The sequence below is a fragment of the Brienomyrus brachyistius genome, unplaced genomic scaffold (assembly GCF_023856365.1).
Source record: "Brienomyrus brachyistius isolate T26 unplaced genomic scaffold, BBRACH_0.4 scaffold45, whole genome shotgun sequence".
NCBI classification, from domain to species: Eukaryota; Metazoa; Chordata; class Actinopteri; order Osteoglossiformes; family Mormyridae; genus Brienomyrus; species Brienomyrus brachyistius.
The window spans coordinates 2002054-2023586 of NW_026042320.1; the positions used below are offsets into that span (position 1 = coordinate 2002054).

Sequence of the window (21533 nt, forward strand, 5' to 3'; positions counted from 1 at the left end):
CACCAGACAGCTCCACGTTTTTGCTCTGTCCCAGATCCCTGCATGCATGAACCAATCAGTCACCTTTTACTGCTGTGCTGAGAGCTTGGACAGAGCAAAACTGTGGATCTTTGCAGTGGGGTCCAAGGACTGGGTTGAGAAACCCTGGCATAGAGGAGACTGCAGTGAGAGCCAAGAAAAAAAGAGATTAGAGAGGAAGGTAAAATGCTTCCATTAGCATGGCAAATAAGCTGCAAGTACAGACCCTGTGCTTCCATTACAAACAAAAAGCCTCTATGACCCTCCTAAACACACAAGTCAGATTAACTTAACCAGGGGAAATAAGCATAAAACTTGGCAAAGACTAGACTATGAAAAGGGAAGGTGAACATCATACTTACATAAACTTCTGCTAAAGCAAATGGACAAACCCCTTTTAACTGAATCAAGTTACTTAAGAAAATTAATAATTAAAAAATGAATAATACAAAAATAAATCAATAAAAAATAAGAAAAACACAATCATGCTTTGAACTAATACTGCAGTCAGTCCTAAATGTTCCCATGACATTCTTTTCGTCACGACGCACACTCGGTACATACTGGTTGAAAACCATTTATAATCCTTCATGTATCAGTCTATGATGGAGCACCCCAACCTGGGCCGCCCATCCAACATGGCAGATTTCTGCCCCCTGGCCCCGGAGACTAGCAGACTAACCTCAGGAAACAGGGAACCAGGGGGACATGGGCCGCTGACTGGATGGGCGACTCCAGAATGAGGTGAAGCAGAAGGTAGACTCCACAGCAGAGGACCGAGGAATGTAGACCAAAACCAGGGAACCTGAAGTGGCAAGAACACAAACCAGGACAGACATATAAAACCAAAGCAAACGCATCAGTGGCACAGCCCACCAGCTTGTGAAAGATGGCTACCTGGCATCATGAATCCCTTAATCAAAAACCTTTGTGATGGCAACTTTGCCACCCAGGACTGATCCCTTCTAAAGACCTCAAGTTTCAATGCAAGGTTTCTGAAATGTTTTGAAACATTAGTCCATGTGACTGCTGTGGTATTGTTCCAGGCAGGGAAAACAACTTAGGAGAAAATTTCTGTGCATGTTGGGTGTTTGTGGTACTGTTGGGCTGAGGGGGTAATTGAGTGACTATTAACCTTTGAAATCCAATTATATTATTTAAACAGGTTAGTACTTAGACAGTGTGATTTAGATGAGGATAAGGATGTTTTATTGTCATTACAAAATGTGTTCTACATGAAGGGAACAAAATGAGGCACTCAGATCCGGTGTATTAGCAATAATAAAAATAAAAATAAAATCGAAAGAACAATACAATGAATAATATGGTAACAATTAAAATAAAATAGAATAAAGACATTAAGATAGATTCCATTAGGAGAATTTAACCATGGATGTAAAGTGAGCAGGTGTGAGTGTAGCAGAGATTACCGAGGTCTGTGTGTAACAAAGTATATGTGACACTGGCTGAGGAAGCAGCAACGTGTGTGTATGCAAAGTCACAGTAATAACCTGCAGCACTGAGGGATCTATTGCAGCGAAGCCCTGACATGTAACACTGGTGATGAATAGCAGTGTTAGATATAGGTATAGTGAGGTACTTATAATTATAGTAGGTGTAGGATCAAGGCCTGGATTAGATTTACATACAGGGCAAATCTAGGTTACACATGCACACACAGGTTACATATAAATTTAAATTTAGGGGCAGTGTGTAGCTCGGTGGGCTTTAAGGAAACACAGACTACACATGGAACAGCAATGACTGAGCTGGGGAACGCAGTGAGGGCAGGCATATTTATACACAGCACACTAATCAGCAACAAAACAGGGGTACAGGGTTAGGATGGAGAACTATAATGGGATACAGGAGAATTAGGAGGGTTACAAAGGGCCAGCAGCGCCCTCTGCTGGCATGAGTGGGAGGAGACATGAAAAAATAAGAGATTACAGGACATGACAGGAGCACCAAGCACAGCAACAGTGGGGTCATGCTCAATTATCACACCACATATATGAGAAAACATTATGAAAATCTGTTCCCAAAAATTGTTCAAACATCAGCATGACCGAAACATACGACTGGTTGTATCTAGGCTACACTGGCACTGACAGCAGAGTGTAACAAATTACCAGCTACGACATATATCTGATGATTCAGAAGAAAGACAAGTTGAAGAAACAAAGTGGTTAATTGACTATTGTATAATAATCAAATCATTTCATAATCATGTAATACATAATATGTCACGATGGGAAGAGGGACAATCCAAGGGCAGCCTTGTGGGTTTTATTGTTGAACCAAAAGACATGAATAGAACCCAAGAGGAGGAGGAGAGCACAAATAGGAGGGAGGGAGGAAGGAATAAGCAGGAGGAGTCGGGGAGAACCTACTAACACGGGGAGCAGAGAGGGGTCCTCCACCTTTTTGGGTGAAACTAATTGCTTGTGACATGGTAAGAGGCAACTTCGTTCTTGAGAGAATTTCTTTAAAGGGCAAGACAATTAAAGGTGTTAATCTAACAGGAAAAAATAGCCTTTGTAGAATTCTATGTGAAGACCCTCTGGGCCAGGCGCCCTGCCACTCTGCATTGTTTTCTTTGCATGTACAACTTTGTACTCCATAATTTTAATATTTTATCACGAAGCCTGAAGAGCAATATGAACTATATCATGCTTTAAGTAAATTGTCTCATCCATTATTAGATTTAAACACAGTCATAATCCACAGCAAACTGTACTTACAGCCTTCATCCTGCTCTTCAGTCTCTGACGTGCTGCATCTAAATGGGGACTCGTCAAAAAGCCAAGTGGAGCTGTCATGAATGAAGGCCTTGTTCAAGCTTCCCCTGCCTGACAGCAGGTTAGTCTCTCATTTGACTAAAGTATATTTAACTTCTACAGAACTTTGCAGGCTCATCTAGGATGGAGAATTTCTGCTGCTGAGCGCATTAGAAGAAATTCTCAGAGGGAGATACGAGTCCTAGGTGCCTGCTGGGTACATATTGAAGACAGAGTTAGGACCGACTCCAAAAATTCTGTACTGTCTCCCAGATTAGGGGAAAAATTGTATTTTACTGAATATTTCATTTATGGAATTTTACCTTAGACTTGGCCAGCAGCCATGTGGATAGATTTCAGAACTACAGACGGTCTGTGGGTTGGGGGGGACAGGCAGGTTGGCCGGTGGGGGCACGCGGAATGCTCCTGGGGTGTGGTGGGTGTGCTTATATGATTTACAGGAGCCGAGGCTAACAAAGGCACTAAACTGCACAAACAGCCTCCTGTATGAAGTTTTACATGAAAATGGGCCATGGGCTTGTTGGCACTATGTTTCTCAGCAGACTGACTAATACAGCCAACTGGACCCGTCTACCTCTTCAAAAACATCCATGCAAAGTTTCCTGCCTGTTTCTGACAGCTTTCACTGTTATTCTTTTGCTCCAGTCCTTTGCACTTTTCCAGGTTTTAGTATCTTGACCTTTACAATCTGGAGGATTGCTACCCTCCAACTAGCTGTTTTGGGTCAAAATGGCCCCATCTGTGTTAATTTGCATCGTTAATTACAGCATAAATCAATACATTCCAGATGAATGTTAAGGTAATTTCAACAAAAGCCTGTAATATCATTTTCGACCACCATGTGACACCACAAGCCGTTGGAATACCACTAAGCTGTCAATAAGAGATTTGGCAGAACTGAAAATATGATGTTAAATGTATCACAGTGCAATAGTTTTAAAAATAAATCAATGACTTTGCACGACTATTTTATGTGTTTTGTCAAATAAAAAACCTGAAGTATTTGAACTTGAACTGATACTGAGCAAAATATTACCTCTTACTTATATGAAGGTTCGCATTATCTATGATACTGGTGCCAAACCTGAGGATGATCTGAGGTGCTGCTCTGTAAGAGACATGGAGCGATACACCTGAAGAAGCAGCAGATCTCGTATTGCGGAATTGGAAAGCAGTAGTACAGAAAGGGACAGTACTGAAGTAGGTGTGAGACCTCTGTTGAGGTTTCGGAAGTGGAATTTGCAGAGGAAGAGACTGATATTACCAAAGATGTGCAGATGTGCTGGTAGTCAAAAGCACTGGACGGACATGGTCCAGGCAGGATTACAGCACAGTACACAATGAAAACCTCTCTGCGGCCAACCAGGCTCTGCATTCGGCAAGCCAAAGATATCCTGTCCAACTTTTTATTCCAAGATCAATGGAAAAATCAACATTAGCAACCTGGAGGTAAGAAGGAAATTCGTCAAGGACTAGAAAGAAATAACAGCAAGGGAGTTTACGGCATATATGGGGCTTTTAATATTGGCTGAGGTTTTCAAATCCAATTAAGAATCAATCAAAAGTTTATGAAGTGCGAAAATGAGACCGGTGATTTTTCTAGCAACGATGCCCAAACAAAGCTTTTGTGACGTGTTGCTGGTTATCTGCTCTGACGATCGTCAGTCCAGAGCACTCAGGAAATCCAGCGACAAGATGGCGGCGATCTGCAAAGTATGAGAGCTCTGGGCAAACATCATTCCGCTGATGCATATCACCATTGTGACACCTGGTTCTGTTCATGGGTAACTAATATCTTCTTTATTACTGCTTCACATCGATCTACATTGTCACAACAGTTTATAGTTTTTAATTACCAAAAAAAATCATATTTTTCCGAACATGTTGCCAATATGTATGTAGTGAGTATCAATTTCATGTTCGTGTTCAATGAATCATAATGGATCATTTATTTTAGTTACTATATTTACTCACGATTTGTACCTGAGTAGTGACTGTGTTATTAAGTCAGTAATGAATAATATTGTAAAGTGCTATAAAAAATGTATAACGTTTATATCTGATTCCTGTATTTGGCATCGGATAAGTATTCTCTCCATCTGCTGTTGCAGTCTGCTGCCCATTTTGACAGCATATGGTCCGAAAACCGGACAGATATGGAATTAAATTTTGGGCAGCCTGCGACTCCAAATTGAATTACTCCAGGAGAATCGAAGTGTATATCGGGAAGTCTTCGGGGGGGGGGGGGGGGGACCCTCCTAGGCCCCTTTCCAGGTGAGGCTGAACTCTGCCGAATCACAGGACCAGAGGGTCTGGGAGGGCCAGCAGGGCAGGAGGACATGAGGGGTTGGCGGGCGATGAGAGAACCGCAGAACAGTAGAGCAGCAAGGAGACAACAGGAGAGGAACATGAAGATGACAAGGGACATACAGGGCAAGAACAGAGACTGGCAAACCCTCTCTGGGAGACAGACATTCTGCCTGCCGCTTTCTTGGGCTCCTGTTGATACTGGTGACCAGAAACTGGGACCAGAGTTACCGGAGTCTGGGATGAAGGAGGGACCCACGTATCAGGACCCAGGGTACTCTAGCAGGACATCCTCTGGATCCATCTTCTCTGGGCTGGTGGCAGCCTGCAGGCATGTGCCGGTGGGACGTCAGGATAGAAAGTGGGCACCAGCAGGCCGTCAGGAGATGAGGTGGGCACCGGCTGGACGTCTGGGGACATTGAGGTGGGTGCTGGCCAGGCATCAGGGGACAGAGAGGTGGATGCTGGCCTGACATGATGGAGCAGTGTGGCAGGTGTCGGCTGGTTACCAGGGAACCGTGTCAGATTCTATGAGAAGCCTAGAGGCAACCAAGGCCTCACCTGTGTTGGACACTGTGGGTGCGGCCTGAGCGGCCCTCTGGGCCGGGAGCCTTAAGTGCGGATGTAACGACTGCAACGGCCGGCTCTCCTGGGCCAGATACTGTAGATGCAGTGTCTTTCAATCACAAGTGCGCTTCCCTAACCATTACGTCACCACTGCTCACTACTATGTGTACTACTAAAAGAGGCAGTAGGGTCTTGTCCAGCCAGCTGACAAAACGTTTCCACATTTAATTGGAACGAAGGACGGTAGGAAACATCTGTATTGTGTGCAGACTTCCAATAAAACCATGTTGAAGCAAAGTCCGACCTCTACTGTGGTCCAGCACTCTGACAACCATAGAACTAGGAGTGAAGCCTGTTCTTCTGTGCTGGAGAGCTTTGGGGAGCATGTTTTGGCGAACAGGGGGATCACAGTAAATCCCAGAGAAGCATCATCGTCAGACTTCAAGTGACAATGAGGACGCAGTTCGCCCTACGGCAAACGACATGGAGACGGCGGGCTCCTTTTCTCCAGAGCACCCCACCTCTGCGGGGTTCAGCACACTCACTCCATTCCAGAGGGCCCTGAGGATCTCCGCTATAGCTGTCACACCCTCCACTTGGGAGTCCGGGGAGATGGCGGCTATGCCCTCCGTCAGAGATGGGCCATTCTCTCTGGGGAAAGATGTACTGCGGCCTGAACCAGCGACATTAGGTATGCTGGACACATGCAGCAGTGATCGGCTGTAGGGACCTGGGGAACCTACTGGGGCTTGTCGAGTTCCGTCAGTCTGTTGGGTGCCAGGATGAACGACTCTGGGAGCAGGTGTTGTCAGACAATAAACTGGGATTTACTGGGATCAAGATGGGAGGCTAGGGAACGAGCAACATGGAGGGCACCACATCAATGGCGAACACAGGGCCAGGAAGCACTTATACAGGAATAACAAGGGAACAGACTGGAGGTAGCTGGGAGTGTTTAACATGAGGGATGGAACGAGACGCGAGACCAATGAGCAGCAGGCATGGCTTATTAGAGCCACGTCAGGGAGGTGGCAGGACATGACGTTTGGGGCTATGGTTAGGGTTAGGATTAGGCTTAGGTTTAGGGTAAAGTGTTTGTGGCAGAGAGCGGTCAGTAGTACAAGGACACGACTATGCCACCTGGGGAATTTCACCACAGGAAAAATTACTCTAAATTAAGAGCACACAAGTTCATTTACCGAATGGAGCTAGAGATGTGTTTGTACTATTAACAGGTTGTTGAAAATATAAAACAAAGAAACAAGACAAGCGATTTAGCATCAACAACCTTAAACAATAAACCAGCAACCAGCCTTTGGCCACCGGCTGACTAAACTCAAGCAGGAGACAGGTGTACGGGGAAGTTGATCAAAAGGGGGAATAGAGTCCCTTAAACTAACACACACACACACACACATACACACACACACACACACACACGCACACGCACACACACACCTGTGCTCCACCACACTGATCCCCACACAAATATACTGCACAAGGTGAAAGTGTGAACACTACCACCCCAGACCAATCAAATCTTAGTCAGCCAGATCAATCGAGGCAGCCACTGCTCACAGTCTCCCAGAAAATACCCCAATCTAACCAAGAATCTGAGTGTTGAAAACTATGAAGAGTGCAAACAATGAGTAGCAGAATACAGGCTATCCCTCTGTATCAGTCCCATACAGAAAGAAAGGGCGGCCCAAAGTCTGTTAAGTCGCAAAACTAGGGAATGAAACAGCTCCAAATGCAGGAAAAGGTGCGACGATCCTTAGCGCGTTCCAAGGCTCCCAGCACATCACCGATGTCCCACCGAGGATCAGGAGCTTCAAGCCGCGGTTGTTGGGCGACATCGGACCGACCGAGGACAAGACAAGACTGACGGAAAAGAAAAACTGACGTAGGAAACACAGCAGCCACAGTGCAGGTTCAAACTATTATTGTCTGACAAACCTGCTGGAAGAGGCATAAACTGAAGCTGACGAGCAACTGAAACTGTAATCCTGGCAACAACCGTAACTACAATTAAAACACATCAAGTAAAGCAACTGACAAGTAGCTATAGGCCTAGTCACCAGAATAACTTGCAACCACTGGAGCTGCAACACAGACACAAGAGAAACACTGCAATATAAAATATTACCATTAGCCATTTAAATCAAGCAGAGGATTAACGCTAATTAAAACAGCAAAACCTCCCACCAAGACACAGAATAAGTGTGAACCTCAGCCAGCATGCCAGCGTACCACGGCAGACCACTGCGGTGCGGAAGGGGAGTTACCGGACCGGGAAACGCCAATGACGCCTCCACACACTAGGGGTCCCCACACACACTTACCGGAAATAATCAACAAGTCCTACCCGCAAAATTCCACACTGCTACAGTTGGATGGCCCTGGGATTTTTCTCCAGAACCCCAAGGCTCAATGGAAGTACCGCGAGATTCTTAAACCCTTACCTGAGGGAGGAGGCTTCCAGCGTAAGGAGAGGTTCACCAGAATCCCCGGGCTGGATGTACATCGTTCATCCTTTACCTGGGGAATGAGGCTCCCAACTCGTGGTGCTGGATCATCATTAAATGCTTACATGGGGAAAGAGAGACCTTACCCTTGGCCTCCAAGCCTGGAAGTACCCTGAGCTCTAGACCCAAGCTTAACCCTAACCCATAAGCATAGGTTCGCAGCATGAACGGTTCTCAAATGATACCAGAAAACCATACATGTTCTTAATCTGAAAATCAGTTCATCATTTTTCCAGAAGGTGGCAGCACATCAACACTGCAAGCTTGGCACATCCCTTTGGATACAATGAGCTATCCTTATATTTTGAAATTTTTTAAATGATTTATTTAAATCAGTAAAACAAATTACTTCCAAAAAGGATAGAATCATGTCTATCCAATACCCCTTGGCACCATGTTAGTGTGAATGGAGTTTTCACTCCAGCCCTGAGGGATTCAGAGCAGACACAAAAGATTGTGAAGCCATGTGTGATTTACAGTGAAAGGTGACTGAACACAACGCACAGCCTCTGTTATGACTCCACTGTTCACCATGGTTCAGCACCATCTATATTTCTATTATTTTTAAGGTATTTTACTTGTGGTTTTACACTTAACATGGTATCGACAGGCTTGCTCCAAAGAGATCTCATTGTATTTACAGTGACAGTAACGCTGCCTTATCTTGCGAGAGGAAGTAGCATATGGGTGCGCTGCTAACGTTAGCATTAGCAAACCTAGCTGCCTAGCAGTGTTGGTAGTAACTCGTCAGTGTAATTCCACTACTTTTGTTTGCACCATGTATTTCAACATCGACGCGATGTTAATGTGATCACTATGCAACCTTTAGCCCACTGTTATTTTCCTTGATTATGTAATTATACTGGGCAGGTCAGGCAGAGGGAGCAGACGCTGATGCAGCACATTGCCGCACCAACCACACGTCCAAACTGCTGGCGATCTTGGCCGGCGACCCCCCAGGCAGACACACGGTCGAATCCCACCCTTATTATAATTACTTTTATATACAGTAATTGGTAATTAGTAATTTTCAGTAGCTTGCACAAGGCTGCTGACTAGCAACGTTATTCGTTGGCTGAATCCGAAATAGCTGTAGTGCTACGATGCTGGATTGTTACAGGGACAGTGATAAATGCAGACCCCTTTATTCTGATTGCGTTAAAAATCAAATGTTTTTACTCAGATTTCATCCATTTGGTGGTGTGCTCTCTATAATGTGCCATGTTTTCCTAAAAGCAGATTTTTTAAAAAGAATGGCAAAATAGAGCAGCGCACTGAATTGTAATGCCTGTATCTTGAAACGTAGCGTGTTGTCAGACTCTCCGACACACAGCTCTATGGTCCATACAGAGGAGATGAGGAACATGCAGTCTGCTAAGTCACGTGGTTACCTTTCGTTAGGTGGCTACGTTTACATGCCTTAACGCAATTAAGATGTTTTCATGTAAACAGATTAATCGGGGAGCTCATTTATAAAGGCTTTGTGTGACTGAAAAAGACGAGAAGCATTCATACATACATTTATAGGAAGATTTTGGGATTTACAAAGAAAAACGTTTTGTGAAAAAGACACAAATCTTGTGAACGAGGTTGAGAGATGCTGTTTCGACAGAATCCTGTAGAGGGCACTGTGTATGCTAAATCGAAGGCTCCAGGAATGTATTCGGCATTTATAATCATAAACAATAATACTTGAAATATTTGTGGGCACATGGCAATTGGCTCTGAGATTAAAGATTTTTAAAATGAATTTGTTAAAATTTTTGGGCCGGCATGGTGGTGCAGTGGTTAGCACTGTTGCCTCACACCTCTGGGATCTGGGTTCGAGTCTACACCTGGGTTACATGTGTGTGGAGTTTGCATGTTCTCCCCATGTCGTCGTGGGGTTTCCTCCGGGTACGCCGGTTTCCCCCCACAGTCCAAAAACATGCTGAGGCTAATTGGAGTTGCTAAAAAATTGCCTGTAGGTGTGAATGGTGTGTGAGTGTGCCCTGCGATGGGCTGGCCCCCCCGTCCTGGGTTGTTCCCTGCCTTGTGCCCATTGCTTCCGGGATAGGCTCCGGACCCCCCGCGACCCAGTAGGATTAGCGGTTTGGAAAATGGATGGATAGATGTATGATAGAATGATTAAGCTGTAGCACATTTCAAATAATATTTCATTTGTAACACATTTGTTCTCCAAACTTCTACATTTTTAACCTTTGGCCACAAGATCATCTTCTTCCTGCCAGTATCTTTTCTTTTTCTTTGATCCTCGGTTGTTGGAATCTGCTCTGCTGCTTGGAAGTTCCCTGGGGAGTTAGTGTTGGGGGGTTCTGGTGGAATGTGACCATCGGCAGCCATGGGCTGGATAGCGCTGTGGTGCTCAGCCTGGCTCTGTGCCCTTCTAGGGGCTCTGTGTCCTTTGTTAGCACAAACATTTTGCACACCTGACATTACCATGCATACAGTATTTCTCGTATTTTACAAAATACAAAAACACTGATCTGTAGAAAAAAACATTTTATTTCATGAACTAAGTCAAATATGAATCATAAAACACAATTAAAATACTTTTTTTGAATACATGCCTCAGAAATTGCACATCCCTGATTGTGCGTTACCTTCATGCTGCCTTGAAATTTTTGATTTCTTCACTGTAGCCCTATGTTATACAATCTTATCTTAACCTTCTGAATTAATCCTATTTTTATTTCTTAAATATTCCCTCCACCACCCCCCCTCTAAGGAGGACTGCTTTATTTACAATTAATCTAATCCTATGTTATACAATCTTATCTTAACCTTCTGAATTAATCCTATTTTTATTTCTTAAATATTCCCTCCACCACCCCCCCTCTAAGGAGGACTGCTTTATTTACAATTAATCTAATCCTATGTTATACAATCTTATCTTAACCTTATCTTAATTAATCCTATTTTTATTTCTTAAATATTCCCTCCACCACCCCCCCTCTGAGGAGGACTGCTTTATTTATAATTAATCTAATCCTATGTTATACAATCTTATCTTAACCTTATGTTAACTAACCCTATTTTTATTTCTTAAATATTCCCTCCACCACCCCCCCTCTAAGGAGGACTGCTTTATTTATAATTAATCTAATCCTATGTTATACAATCTTAAGCTTACCGTAACCTATCCTATGTTATCTTATCCTATCTTTCTTATCTTATGCTATGCAATCCTATCTTATATAATCTTATCCTAAACTTATGGTAATTTATCATGTCTGTAAAACATAAAATGGCATACAAGTTTAGACTATCTTAACTTGTCCTATCTTAATCTTATCCTATAGTACCTTATGCTATAGAACTACATGGTAACATATCCTAATTTTATCTTATCCTAAGTATGTATGACAACTCTTGTGTAATTATGTGCTGAATCTACAGGGAAATGTAGCTATGTGCATCTGACTGATAGCCCATTTCCACACCCATCTCCTGAGCCCTGGGCATGGTACTTAGCTGCTCCAGTGCATCAATAGGAAAGATGAACTCATCTTCATCAATCCTACGCCTCTTGGTTGAATGAGTACCCTCATTATCCTCATTCTTCCCCTGTTTCGCTAAGTTAATTTCATTTAAATGTCTGTTCCAAAACTCCTGACACCAGTACTCAGTAAAGCACTTGGCGTCATAGGTCATTTTAGAGTACTTTGTTACATAATAGTTATACAACCAATAGAATTTTTCCAGGTGAGATGAGGCGGCTACAGCCTGTGCTGGAGCCTGAAGCAGAGGGGTCAGATGAACCAGGCCTGGAGCTGAATATGGATGTGGAGCTGGGCTAACAGGTGTGACTAAGTGTGGGGATAAAACAGAGGAGCCCATAAAAAGAAATGGGGATGAAACAAAAGAGGAGGGGGCTGAAGACGGAAATAAAAATGAAGAGGAGGAGAAGGTTGGTGAGCTGGGCTTAGGCTCTAACCCCTTCTGTTGGTCATACCTCCTTCTTCGCCCTGACCGGCCTCCCGCCGTATTTCTACGGCGGCCTGTGCCCTGCTGACCCCTGCTGGTTGCCACCGGGATGGCAGCAGATCCAGGAGAGGCAGACGTGGTCAGGGAGCTGGCTGCCGGCGGCCTGGTGCGGCACTTCTTCCGACGGCCAGCATCACTGGAACTGGTTTGTCCTTTGGGATTATAAAGACAGGGGACAGCATATTTAATTTAAATGAAACATTATGTCACTGTACAACAACACTACATCACAACCATCACAGATATCACACTTGGCAGTCGGTATTGCACACTAAGAAAAATTCTGCAGTCTTTATTGGATACAGGAAACACACGCTTGGGAAACTTATGCGCTGGTCTTGACTTGGGCCGTCTGCGTTTCAGCAGGGGAACCTGACCTATAAAAACAAGCCAGTTTGTGCACAGATTCCCTGATACGCAGAACAACAGCGAAAAACAACACTGGAAAGGTTCATGTGCATCAAATATAGCAGCCCACTCAATCCAAATGTTGGCATCAACAACTGACTATTAAGTCAAATCCTTTACATATCTTACACTTTCCATAAGTTGCATTATTTATTCACTCTCAAGGTACCAAACTAAGATTTATGCTTTTTCTGATTACTACCGCGTTTCCCCGCAAATAAGCCCTAACATGATTTTTCAAGAAGCCCGTAATATAAGCCCTAGTTATTGTCCCATGGATTGTACGGTAACTAGAATGAGATGCGGTTATACTACGAGAAGGCTACATGGACAAGAGGCGCTCATTTAAGGACAGAGTTATTGCTAAACATGAGAGATTGGGGACACTGGTTCTACAGGAAATTGAGTTGCGAGATATTCAGGACGGAATTTGGAACTTGGAGATTTACGATGATGTTCCAGAAGAACATGACATGACGACTATATTTGAATAAACATATACAGTATACAGCAGAATTTTGTTCATGAATAAATTCACCGTCAAATTGTTTACATGGAAAGATACTGTTAGAAGATGACATGATGTCTGTGTTTGAATAAATGTGGATTTTTTTCATGAATACCGATAAATATACTGTAGCATGTTATACTTGGGAAAATACTACCTTAATATAAGCCGTAACGCGTCATTTGGAGCAAAAATTAATATAAGACCCTGTCTTATTTTCGGGGAAACACCGTATATTAGGACATATTCAGCTGTTACTTTACCACTTCATGATGATTTTCTCTGATGTTTAAACACAGCACAGCCACAGATTTTACTGATTTCATTATATAATGCAGTAGACATGCAAAAAGACTCCCGTATATTAAAGCTAAAGGTGAACTACTTTATTATTTAGACATGTACTTCTAAAACAAGATAACAGAACAGAAGATTCAAGAAGAATAGTCAAGCATATTCTGACTTTAACTCTTTAAGTGCTGAGTTAGTCTGGGCATCATTTTGCCATCCTTACCTCGGCCAACTGGACCGGGGATGTATTCCGGGGCGATCCGCACACTGACTGCACCTTTCGGCAGCAGCCAGTCAATCCTCTGGAGATTCACGGTGGTTTTCACGATGGACATCTTTCGCGTCTTCTCTCTTGCTGATAAACTGCAAGTCTGAGCTGCTTTAAATGTTCAAATGAAAACTCTAAACGGAAAAGAATTGTTATGATTCGGTTGCTAAGCTACGGTGGCCGATTGGTGTCAGCGCGCCGCAAAGTCTTCAAACGCTTTAATCAAATGACAAAACATACGATCTACATTTACAAAAGCGCAGAAACGTAGAAGTACCACAAAATTTTAAGACAAGTTTAAAAACATATAAGCGCTGAAAATCCGCTCACAACACAGTTGTGAAGTTTCTGGGTGACAAAGAAACAAGACGGACCAATTATGGTTTAACTGTATATCGAATGTTTACGAAATGTCGATATCTTATCAAAACAGGATATAGAATGAAACACTACATTATATCAATCAATCATTCGGTCGCCATTAAAAAAATTGAATAATATTCCTTCCTTGTTATAAGTAACACGAGAGCTGCGGTCTTGAAGTTGCACAGACTCCCAGAATTCATAGCGATAATTACGCGACCCATTCAATTAGTGGGTTTTTTGATAATTGGGAATGCGTTGGGTGCGTTCCACTTCACTTAGGTCTGACTGCAGCTGACGTGAGGGGGAGCGCCATCTGCCGGCGGCTGCAGGAGTGTAATATAATAATATAAACTGTAATATAAACTTGTAATATAAACTGACAGCAGCCAAACTAGACAACTTCTACTCCTCGTAGTGCGAGACCTGACTGAGATGGCCGCACTTCCAAAAGGGTGTAGATACATCTATACAAATATCACCTGCATGCACATTACCTCTTCTACAATAACCAACTCCTGATCCAAAGTGCTAGCAGTGAAAAGATAGCTGCCAGGAAAAAGATCAAATACATTTATTTCAAGGATTCAAAGTTTTTATTGTCATGCACAGAATACAATGCAATTCTTACTTGAATGCCTTCTTCACAGACTAGACGATTAAACACATAAAGCAGCGCAACATTACAGTAACTAACAATAAATAAACGATTAACTTATGTGTACTATTAGAGCATTTATTGAAACTTTACTTCTTTACAGGCTTTTCGGGAGAAATAGCAGATAACGTATCGGAACTTCCAGAGATACAAACGTCATGCGTGTGACTAAAATTGTTCAGCCAATAAGGGCAAAGTTGTGTCACGGAGGCAGGTCCAGTTTGTGCAGCCGGCTGAGAGGTTTTTTTTATTATTTTTGTTATTGAAGCTTTAAATTACAACAGAAGTAATAGCTGACCAGTGACCATTAAGATTAACAAAACAAACAAGAACATTTACGAGACATTTACAAAATAAGCCAGGGGCACATAGTAGCGACATTTACAGTTACGCCGGCTGAAAGGTGCTGCACGATCTTACTTGCTCTCTGCACGTTCTGCACGATCTGTCACGATCGTCTTGTAGGTTTTTGTACCATGTGACTTGGTGACGTTAGGTGACGTTTTGCAGGGCCGGCTTTATGTCGGACAAAAGAAATCTAACTATGATGCAGTAATTCTAGAGGCAGCAAAGCAGACTAACCAAAGATCTCATAGTAAACAAAGGAATGTGATACTGCAGTTAAGTCTCGGAACAAAGCTTTTACAATGTTAAAAAGTACTCACAACTTTCAGAATTTGATTGAGTACAAAAAGTTGCAGGCTAACGTAAGGAGGGTAGTTAAATGAGCAAAGAGGGAGTTTTGGAGGTCCTTCTGTAATTCAGTAGGACGGGAAACTGACATTAGTAAAGTCTGGGGAATGATAAAAAAAATGCATGAGATTAAAAGGGAGTATGGATATTCAGTTCTAAATGATAATAACATAATAACAGTTACAGATGGGGAAAAAGGCAAAATGTTAGTTTTGTGGTTTTTCATTCCCTGCTAAATCAGAAGTCAGAAGCCGCTGGTGTAGATCCAAATTCAGTCTTTATTGCAACAATTAAGTTACAACCAAGGCCGGACACTTAAAGTGTGTCCAGTACTGTTTTATACCTATTTTTATACAAGTTCTTATCATTTAACAATATCTCGTCACTTAAGCATCATCATTCCTTCAACCATTCACAATCATTGTTTTTTACATCAATCCACAGCCCTAGGTGATAAGTTTGTCCATCATTTCTTTTACTGTTTGGTCCCTCAGCCGAACGTAATGGTGGTGCGACCATCTCCACTTGGTTTTTCAAAAATGCTCAGCCGTGAACTTTTGGTGAGCCTGTTGCACATTGTCTAATTAGAGGGTTGATAATATATTTGTCCTTCAACATAATGATAAGGCATAACACTAATAAAGGTGGATATTCATGCATTCAGGGCTAACATAAAGTAGCTAACAGAACATTTGAGGCTAATACAAGGTGCAAATACATACTCAATTGATTACATTGTGTTGATTACATTATAATGATTACATTGTAATGATTACATCACGGGTATTTGGCATGCTTTTTAATAATACCGTAATGATTATATTCTACATTGTATAGTGCTAAATAATATCCCATATATTTCCCCCCTTTGGGATTCTAAAGAGTCCCACACACAATTCTGTCCATCCAGCCTAGGAAGGAGGGCTAAAACCCTAAGATCTAGGGAAATTCCACTCCCAGCCCGCCACAGGCGCGGCCCCCCTTCGGGGTCCATGGCTGACATGGCTCACAAACTATCAACACTCAGAATCAACCAACAGCAATGAACTCCCCAGGATACATTGCATATATTATCAGGAATACATAATCTACCAGGAGTACATCACCTACCACAAGCTCATTACATAAACATATACGGCTAATGCAAAGATAACTGAAAGGTTAACTGATAACACTGTAGATTACTATAACAGGCACTCTGTCATGAGCAGAAAAGTCCCAGGTGTCATGGGCGGCAGGCAGGCTGCAGCGTTTCCAACATGGAGTATTCACAGGCGGTACGGCCGAACTTCAGCTATGGGCAGGAGCGTATCCAAGGTGTCTATGTCGTCATCCGTTTCCGTGTTGGTCCAGGAGGTTGCCGCTCCAAACGGTCCTCCCACCACTCTAAACATTGCAGCTATAGTCGCCTGCTGAGACAGCGCTCTTCCCACTAGGGAGCGAACAAGAGGAACTACACAACAAAAGATTAGTAGCAAAGCAAGAATGAACACAGCACGCACACAGAGTGCTTTCATAAGGGCTTACTGCCAACTACCCCACATATTATAGCACCAGTCAAACAACCCGTCATGTTGTCCCGAATTTCTCGCCATCTCATCCTGTAACCCCTGCAACTTTCTCATACCCTCAGTAAATGAAACATCCAGGGCTGTATTATTGGGATAAACGTACAGCACTGATCCCCGAACAGCACACACACTCCCCCTTTTTCTGCCAGGAGCCAATCCAGGGCCATCCTGTTCTGTCATGCCATCAGACTGGTGGCCTGAAGCTGCTCCCCCAGAGATGCGAGTGCCTCCTGAGTATAGTTGATAAACCTCTGCTGATTATAGTACAAATAATTTTTCCATTACACATTTTTGTTAACAGTAGGCGAAATTAATATTGATTCAAACCCTGCAGCTATCTCACTTCTCACCTTATATTTCTCTGGAATGCTCCTTGGCTGGCATATGGCATCTATATACACACTGGGATCATCTTCGCAGCTCATAACAAACCTGTGGGACCTAGAGGGCTGTTTGTCAATATCCACCTGGCTAGCTAACATCCCCCTAGTGCAGAGGCCTCCACAATTATTGGGGAGAGGAGGCCTCAATCCTCCTTCCTGACCACACAGCCACCACGTATCTGCCAGAGGTACGCTCTGGTTCTCTAATGCATCCAGCGGAATGACATCTGAGTCCTCTATAGGCCTGTGTGGGGGGCTGACGTCTGAGTCCTCTATAGGCCTGTGTGAGGGGCTGACGTCTGAGTCCTCTATAGGCCCGTGTGAGGGGCTGACGTCTGAGTCCTCTATAGGCCTGTGTGAGGGGCTGACGTCTGAGTCCTCTATAGGCCCGTGTGAGGGGCTGACGTCTGAGTCCTCTATAGGCCCGTGTGAGGGGCTGACGTCTGAGTCCTCTATAGGCCCGTGTGAGGGGCTGACGTCTGAGTCCTCTATAGGCCCGTGTGAGGGGCTGACGTCTGAGTCCTCTATAGGCCTGTGTGAGGGGCTGACGTCTGAGTCCTCTATAGGCCTGTGTGGGGGGCTGACGTCTGAGTCCTCTATAGGCCTGTGTGGGGGGCTGACGTCTGAGTCCTCTATAGGCCTGTGTGAGGGGCTGACGTCTGAGTCCTCTATAGGCCTGTGTGGGGGGCTGACGTCTAAGTCCTCTATAGGCCTGTGTGGGGGGCCGACGTCTGAGTCCTCTATAGGCCTGTGTGAGGGGCTGACGTCTGAGTCCTCTATAGGCCTGTGTGAGGGGCTGACGTCTGAGTCCTCTATAGGCCTGTGTGGGGGGCTGACGTCTGAGTCCTCTATAGGCCTGTGTGGGGGGCTGACGTCTGAGTCCTCTATAGGCCCGTGTGAGGGGCTGACGTCTGAGTCCTCTATAGGCCTGTGTGGGGGGCTGACGTCTGAGTCCTCTATAGGCCCGTGTGAGGGGCTGACGTCTGAGTCCCCTATAGGCCCGTGTGAGGGGCCGACGTCTGAGTCCTCTATAGGCCCGTGTGGGGGGCTGACGTCTGAGTCCCCTATAGGCCCGTGTGAGGGGCCGACGTCTGAGTCCTCTATAGGCCTGTGTGGGGGGCCGACATCTGAGTCCTCTATAGGCCCGTGTGAGGGGCTGACGTCTGAGTCCCCTATAGGCCCGTGTGAGGGGCTGACGTCTGAGTCCCCTATAGGCCCGTGTGAGGGGCCGACGTCTGAGTCCTCTATAGGCCCGTGTGGGGGGCCGACATCTGAGTCCTCTATAGGCCCGTGTGAGGGGCTGACGTCTGAGTCCCCTATAGGCCCGTGTGAGGGGCTGACGTCTGAGTCCCCTATAGGCCCGTGTGAGGGGCCGACATCTGAGTCCTCTATAGGCCTGTGTGGGGGGCCGACGTCTGAGTCCTCTATAGGCCTGTGCGAGGGATTGACGTCTGAGTCCTCTATAGGCCTGTGTGGGGGGCTGACGTCTGAGTCCTCTATAGGCCTGTGTGGGGGGCTGACGTCTGAGTCCCCTATAGGCCCGTGTGAGAGGCCGACGTCTGAGTCCTCTATAGGCCTGTGTGAGAGGCCGACATCTGAGTCCTCTATAGGCCTGTGTGGGGGGCTGACGTCTGAGTCCTCTATAGGCCCGTGTGAGGGGCTGACGTCTGAGTCCTCTATAGGCCTGTGTGGGGGGCTGACGTCTGAGTCCTCTATAGGCCCGTGTGAGGGGCTGACGTCTGAGTCCCCTATAGGCCCGTGTGAGGGGCCGACGTCTGAGTCCTCTATAGGCCCGTGTGGGGGGCTGACGTCTGAGTCCCCTATAGGCCCGTGTGAGGGGCCGACGTCTGAGTCCTCTATAGGCCTGTGTGGGGGGCCGACATCTGAGTCCTCTATAGGCCCGTGTGAGGGGCTGACGTCTGAGTCCCCTATAGGCCCGTGTGAGGGGCTGACGTCTGAGTCCCCTATAGGCCCGTGTGAGGGGCCGACGTCTGAGTCCTCTATAGGCCCGTGTGGGGGGCCGACATCTGAGTCCTCTATAGGCCCGTGTGAGGGGCTGACGTCTGAGTCCCCTATAGGCCCGTGTGAGGGGCTGACGTCTGAGTCCCCTATAGGCCCGTGTGAGGGGCCGACATCTGAGTCCTCTATAGGCCTGTGTGGGGGGCCGACGTCTGAGTCCTCTATAGGCCTGTGCGAGGGATTGACGTCTGAGTCCTCTATAGGCCTGTGTGGGGGGCTGACGTCTGAGTCCTCTATAGGCCTGTGTGGGGGGCTGACGTCTGAGTCCCCTATAGGCCCGTGTGAGAGGCCGACGTCTGAGTCCTCTATAGGCCTGTGTGAGAGGCCGACATCTGAGTCCTCTATAGGCCTGTGTGGGGGGCTGACGTCTGAGTCCTCTATAGGCCTGTGTGGGGGGCCGACGTCTGAGTCCTCTATAGGCCTGTGTGGGGGGCTGACGTCTGAGTCCTCTATAGGCCCGTGTGAGGGACCGACATCTGAGTCCTCTATAGGTCTGTGCGAGGGATTGACGTCTGAGTCCTTTATAGGCCTGTGTATACATCAAATATCATATATATCCATCCATCCATCCATCCATTTTCCAAATCACTTATCCTACTGGGTTGCGGGGGGTCCGGAGCCTATCCCGGAAGCAATGGGCACGAGGCAGGGAACAACCCAGGATGGGGGGCCAGCCCATCGCAGGGCACATTCACACATCATTCAAATATCATATATATGATTTATTAAATTTAGATTTAAGTTTGCAGTCAATTCAATTTCCACGTTTCTCAATTTTCACGTTGCCTTTTTAAACGCAATTATGTGAATTTTAAGTAAAAATGTAGAATAAAATTATATCGTGATAATTATCAATATCATTTCCTATGAAAAAAACTTTACTATTGTACAATATTGCCCAGCCATAGGCTGATTTCAAAATTGATTTATATATTGTCTGTCTGCCATTATACATAAGAACATAAGAACATAAGAACTATACAAACGAGAGGAGGCCATTCGGCCCATCAAGCTCGCTTGGGGAGAACTAAACTAATAGCTCAGAGTCGTTAAAATCTTATCTAGCTCTGATTTAAAGGAACCCAAGGATTCAGCTTGCACTACATTATCAGGAAGGCTATTCCATACTCTGACTACACGCTGTGTAAAGAAGTGCTTCCTTAAATCCAGCTTGAAATGTTCTCCCGCTAATTTCCACCTATGGCCACGAGTTCGTGTATTTAAACTAATGCTGAAGTAACTATTTGGTTGAACAGCATCCAAACCTGTTAGAATCTTATATACCTGGATCATGTCCCCCCTCAGTCTCCTTTGCTTGAGACTGAACAGATTTAGCTCAAGTAACCGTTCCTCGTATGACATTCCTCTAAGACCAGGAATCATTTTTGTGGCCCTACGCTGCACCTTTTCAAAGGCCACAATATGGTGACCAAACCTGCACACAATATTCTAGGTGAGGTCTCACCAAGGAATTGTATAATCTTAGCATTACCTCCCTTGACTTAAACTCCACACACCTGGAGATATACCCCAACATCCTATTGGCCTTTTTTATTGCTTCCCCACACTGGCGAGAATGGGACATGGAAGCATCAACATACACACCAAGGTCTTTCTCATGATTTATTTCAGTGACACCCATGAAATACCTGTACTTTATATTTCTGCTCCCTAGATGGAGTATCTTACATTTATCGACGTTAAATTTCATCTGCCAGGTATCGGCCCAGTCACTAATTAAATCAAGATCCCGCTGTAGCTGCTGAGCCACTAATTCAGTATCTGCTACACCACCCACCTTGGTGTCATCTGCAAATTTCACCAGTTTACTGTATATATTGGTATCCATATCATTTATGTAAATTAGGAACAATAGTGGTCCTAAAATCGAACCCTGCGGTACCCCACTATGAACGCAAGTCCACTGTGACATTGTGCCTCTTATAACTACTCGCTGTTTCCTATCTGTTAACCAGTTATCAATCCAGGTCGCTACGGTACCTAAAATACCTGTCGCTTTGAGTTTAAGTAGGAGCCTCTTGTGGGGGACAACATCAAAAGCCTTTTGGAAATCTAAGTAGATGACATCATAGGCCTTCTTATCATCAACTTCCCGAGTAGCTTCCTCAAAAAACTCCAACAGATTTGTTAAACAGGATCTACCTC

At 44.9% G+C, this 21533-nt stretch overlaps 3 protein-coding genes and 1 pseudogene across 3 annotated transcripts in view; all 4 read right to left on the bottom strand.

Moving 5' to 3' along the window:
• The window catches only part of LOC125723043 (cytohesin-2-like), a 333559-nt pseudogene extending 330593 nt beyond the window's left edge, over positions 1-2966 (bottom strand).
• Positions 1-21533, bottom strand: part of LOC125723083 (cytohesin-2-like) — a 341447-nt gene that overhangs the window by 185732 nt on the left and 134182 nt on the right. The window contains exon 2 of the mRNA XM_048999529.1: positions 701-823. The gene's annotated coding sequence lies outside the window, so the exon portion shown is untranslated. The remainder of the gene's footprint in view (positions 1-700; positions 824-21533) is intronic.
• The window catches only part of LOC125723059 (uncharacterized), a 54887-nt gene continuing 44059 nt past the window's right edge, over positions 10706-21533 (bottom strand). The window contains exon 3 of the mRNA XM_048999493.1: positions 10706-11357. The gene's annotated coding sequence lies outside the window, so the exon portion shown is untranslated. The remainder of the gene's footprint in view (positions 11358-21533) is intronic.
• LOC125723065 (uncharacterized) lies at positions 11504-13937 on the bottom strand. Its single transcript, XM_048999504.1, has 2 exons — positions 13636-13937; positions 11504-12357 (listed from the first exon to the last, which is right to left on the bottom strand). Exons 1-2 carry the CDS (start codon positions 13745-13747, stop codon positions 11612-11614), a joined length of 858 nt encoding a protein of 285 aa, XP_048855461.1. The 5' UTR covers positions 13748-13937; the 3' UTR covers positions 11504-11611.